Genomic DNA, 5,000 nt, shown 5'->3' with positions numbered 1-5,000 from the left:
TGTTTTTCTTAACCAGAAAGAAGGATTAATCCATTACCTGGATCAAGCATCACATTCCAGTGTTTGAAGAGGGAGCAGATATCATCCAAAGACTGCGCGTATCATTAGTGGAAATAATTAGTACTGAATGGAGATACCATTATACTTGTCTTTAATTAATTGACATAATGATGACTCTAATGTCGACGATACTTGTGAATTATTGACTGATTAGATCATTGCTGAGTGTAATTTCGATGAATGATGATACTGGTGATCTGCGTATTTTAGATTTGATGATCTCTTTGTATTTATGGTCATCCCTGCTATGAATTATGGCTATTAGGATGAATAATCTTCTATCATTTTTTTCTTATAATTCTTGTTTCATAGAATTCCATCTGTCATATTTACACGCTGACACTTTAGACGTAATTCATCAAATGTTTCCTCTCCCGGAGAAATTCAATCAATCATGCTTGATGATTTACAAATTCCCTTAAAGGTTTAAAGGTCACTCACGAATGGCAGAGGCAAGGGACAGTGACATTGCCCAAGAGACTGACCATATATACATAAGATCAGCGCCCAGTCACCCTCTCCATCCTAGCTAGGACCAGGGAGGGCCAGGCAATGGTTGCTGATGACTCAGCAGATAGATTATAGGTTACCCCAAAATGCCCATCCTTAGCTCAAAAGGATATTGAGGTTGCGGACACTAAAGAAACTAAATTGAGCAGGACTCGAACCCTAGTCTTGCGATCACCAGACAAGGACGTTTCAACTAGGCCACCACAACCCATAGTAGAGGACCTAATCATATTCTTGAGATTTGGTCCCGTCAGCGTATTTGCAATGTCTCTTCGACACCATGTCGGACCCACTTGTTGGTCTTCTACTTTACGTCCGTTCCACTTTCCTTTCTTACATCTTATTGTCTAGGTGCTTTCAACTTGGTGGTACATCCCCAATTCGTATCTCTGAGGTGAATGATCTCCTCGGCCCATAGTGCTGGTTTTCGAGGGCAAATTTCAATAAAGCAAACCATATTTCAAATAATAAAAAGTATCGTAATCGTTAATAACAAATATCCTTCAGGTATCTTAATAAAAGAGAGAAATGTTTTCATCTTAGGCGTGTTACTGTCTTTTTATGAAAGGAGAAAGTGTCCTAGCTTTCCTTATTGAAAATTCACTAGTAACGAAGGGACACAATAACGTGAATCTTTTATTAAAAGCAAGTGTCATTAGAAATAGGTTTATAAAATTCCTGATATTTGGCATGGCTCTGGGAGGTAGGGTACGATTATTTAGTACTCGTGTGCATCTTGAAGGGAGGAGGGCCCTACAGGATGGAAGAAAGGGAGTGGAAAGTGACATTAGGAAGTGGGCCTTGCATATGGATGGAACTAGGGACCAAAAGGATGATGCAAAAATCCTTCAGTGAAGCCTACAGTGCTCTGCTAGAGGTGCAATGACGTCACTAAGCCCCAGACTCCTCAGTGATGTCTTCACGCATGAGTTACAATGACGTCACTCAGCCCCCAGAAGGTTATCACCATTTACATCATTATGTCGTTTACATAACCTTTAATTCTGTATTATTATTATTATTATTATTATTATTATTATTATTATTATTATTATTATTATTATTATTATTATAAGCTATGCTACAGCCCTGGTTGGAAAAGTCCGATGCTATAAGCCCAGGGGCTCCAACAGGGAAAATAACCCAGTGAGGAAAGGAAACTAGGAAAATAAAATATTTTAAGGGAAGTAACAACATCAAAATAAACATTTCCAATATAAATTATATACACTTTAACGAAACGCGAGGAAGAGAAATAATATAGAATAGTGTGCCCGATTGTACCTTCAAGCAAGAGAACTCCAAACCAAGATAATGGAAGATCATGGTACAGAGGCTATAGAATACAAGACTGAAGAACAATGATTTGATATCGGAGTGTCCTTTTCCTAGAAGAGCTGCTGACCATATCTAAAGTCTCTTCTACCCTTACCAAGAGGAAAGTAGCTACTGAACAATTACACCTTTATTAATTCTTGTACTTCGCTTTTAGTAGAAGCTTCTTGTTTAGCTTATGAAATTTTGGACTACTCTCATTCATTGCAGTTGGAGTAATTACATGGGTGCCATAATCCGAAGTGGACTGGATGGTCATGCAACAGGACACGCAAATAATCTGCACTCCTTAGGTCCAGCCAATGGGTCTGATGTCTTGATCATCGACAGAGCCCAGACTTCTGACAGCCGGAGTTACACCTGCACTGCTAATAATTCCATTGGAGTTGATCAGGTGAGTTAATGACCCTGGGAAAATTTGGATCTATGCATATTAAAACCAGACTTGATATATAATATATCATTAATACATAAATCCTCACGATTTTGTCTTTTATTGTTGCATGATGCAAGCAAGCTCAAATACTCAGATATTTCTCCAGTCTACTATGATTAAATCTTCGACGAGCTGAAACGTGATAACGATAGAGGAAAAAAAAATTAAGGGGAAGCCCATTTTAACGTCCAGTGGAAATTGTAGCTTTCATGGAAAAAAAAAAGAAAAAAAAAGAAAAAAAAAAGATTTAGCAATTTTTGTTTAAAACAAAAACCACCAAGTAGATGTTAAAAATACTATCATAACTTTATTTCATTTGAAATCAAATAACTGGGCTTATTTTATCTTTTTTTTTATCTTTTTATTGATATGTACCTGAAGTTTTAAATTCTTGTATGCCATATACTATAAAATCTATGTATTCATGAACAAAAGAAGCAATATGCGCAGCTCCTTGATAAATTAAGATGCAAAACGATTATGATTAGTTTTAAATTTCAAACTATCATCATAGTCTTGGAGACACCATTGATTACTAACTTATTTGGAAGGATTAGTTCAAAATATAAACAATGTAGCCTTGTAGTAGTAGTAGTAGTAGTAGTAGTAGTAGTAGTAGTAGTAGTAGTAGTAGTAGCAGCAGCAGCCACGTTGTAACGATATTGGTAAAAACAAAATATCATTTAGGCCTAAGGTCCCAATAAATAAGAGAATCCATAATAGGGCCCAATTAGAGAAAGCAATATGCATGATTATATCAACTACTGAAAATGTCAGTTAACGTTACATTGTTACCAATTTGCCGTAAATAAAACGGTAAAAATCCTGGAATAAATGTTGCCAGGCATTTACCTTTTTAAAAACGGATATATTGACGTAAAGGAGTGATGTTACGGTCACTTACCCGTAGAATATAATAACAAAGCATGGTAAAATTACGGTCGTTTGTATTTTACTGAAATACGGCAGAGAGCAGTATATTTTGCGGAGAATTTCCGATTAAAATTACGGTTTTTATTAAAAGTGTATACTTAATTTTCCAAAGGTGACCGTGGAGGTTGTGGTCGAACCCCGCCTGACTGTCTCTGTGACCCCAGCCGAGATTAAGGTAGATCTGGGAGGAACTGCGACCTTTTCATGTAGAGTTTCCGATCCGACAGCTGCTGTGATTTGGTAAGTGTGATAGTTCTATGTGAACAATGTATAATCAAATTCGTTCTTATTGTAAGTTTCGAGAAGCAGGGAAGCTATGAAAACTTTAAGGTATAGCATTCTACGTTTTTTTTTTTTTTCAAAGTATGAGCTCTATTCTACCTTATCTATATTTGTTTGGCATTTAAACAGTTCTTTCTTATTTATATCAATGTATCATTTGTAAAATATAGATTTTTTATCGTATAATCATTAATGGTAACTAACGACCCATAGATCATCATTATTTTCTAATTCAGAAAAAGTTTTAACTCTATTTCCAACAAATACTTTTAAATTGATATTTTGTACTTAACAGCAATAGAAATCTTCTCTTACAGACACACTCACACTCTTACACCATCTCTGTACTCTCAAGCTTTGTACTAAACCGCTCCAGGTACTACAATGGGTCTCCCATCAATGGCAATGGCCGAATAGTGGCAGCTGGAGGCTTACTCGTAATATCAAGTGTGACCCGAGATGACCCCGGGATGTACCAGTGCCAGGCCACTAGATCGACATGGGCAGCTCAGCAGGCGGCTCAGCTGATCTTAGCAGGTGATATTTTAATCTACCAGTTGTTACTCATTATAAGTGAACAAATAAATGGAATGTCAAAGGGGATGTTAAATTACATAATAACTCGAAGGAAGACCAGCATTGGGATATAGTTATTTTGTAGTGAGAAACACGTTCAGTCTTTTTCTTCTTTTAGGGTTGTTGTGGCCTGATTGGCAACGTCTCTGTCTGGTGTTTGTCAGACTAGGGTTTGAGTCCCGCTCAGACTCGTTAGTACCATTAGTGTCTGTAACCTTACCATCCTTATGAGCAAAGTTTGGGGGGGGTTTCTGGAAGCCTATAGGTCTATCTGCTGAGTCATCAGCAGCCACTGCCTGGCCCTCCCTGGTCCTAGCTTGGGTGGAGAGGAGACTAGGGCGCTGATCATGTAATATGGTCAGTCTCTAGGGCACTGTCCTGAGTGCTAGAGCAATGTCACTGTCCCTTGCTTCTGCCATTCAGGAGCGACCTTTAAACCTTTAAACCTTTCAAATGCAAACGAAAGTCTTTCACTCCATCCTGTATCTAGTATTGTTCTCCTTTCCGGTATCCAGCTGCTGACTCACATATATTTCTTGGACTAGAACTTATTAAGATTCTTATTCCTAATACAAATATCAATCGCTGGCAGCGTCGTTCAAATTAATCGTTATGAATGTGCCGTAAGATTTTTTCAGAATTCTAACCATCCTTTTCATTCAGATCTAGCCAGACTGTAACATTCTGTACGTAGTACTAAGCATACAGTTAGTTCTAGCAGTCATGCTTTCTCAATGAGGCTGAATGCTATAAAGAAGTTTTATTCCAGCTGTGACCAGATTGTGAAATGATCTTCATAATCGGGGAATTGAATCGGTGTAACTGCAGAAGTTCATATTTGCAGCGAATGTTTTTATGTCGAACAGAC

General features: G+C 37.6%; 1 protein-coding gene across 1 annotated transcript in view; it reads left to right on the top strand.

Annotated features, from left to right (window-relative positions):
- The window catches only part of LOC137653175 (cell adhesion molecule Dscam2-like), an 88,494-nt gene that overhangs the window by 42,064 nt on the left and 41,430 nt on the right, over nucleotides 1-5,000 (top strand). The window contains exons 7-9 of the mRNA XM_068386558.1: nucleotides 2,116-2,299; nucleotides 3,387-3,514; nucleotides 3,933-4,093. Coding sequence (XP_068242659.1) covers nucleotides 2,116-2,299; nucleotides 3,387-3,514; nucleotides 3,933-4,093 — 473 coding nt within the window. The remainder of the gene's footprint in view (nucleotides 1-2,115; nucleotides 2,300-3,386; nucleotides 3,515-3,932; nucleotides 4,094-5,000) is intronic.

Source organism: Palaemon carinicauda, chromosome 14, assembly GCF_036898095.1.
Source record: "Palaemon carinicauda isolate YSFRI2023 chromosome 14, ASM3689809v2, whole genome shotgun sequence".
Classification (NCBI taxonomy): domain Eukaryota; kingdom Metazoa; phylum Arthropoda; class Malacostraca; order Decapoda; family Palaemonidae; genus Palaemon; species Palaemon carinicauda.
Note: the sequence above shows the minus strand (reverse complement) of the source record. Positions and strands in the feature narration are given on the sequence as shown.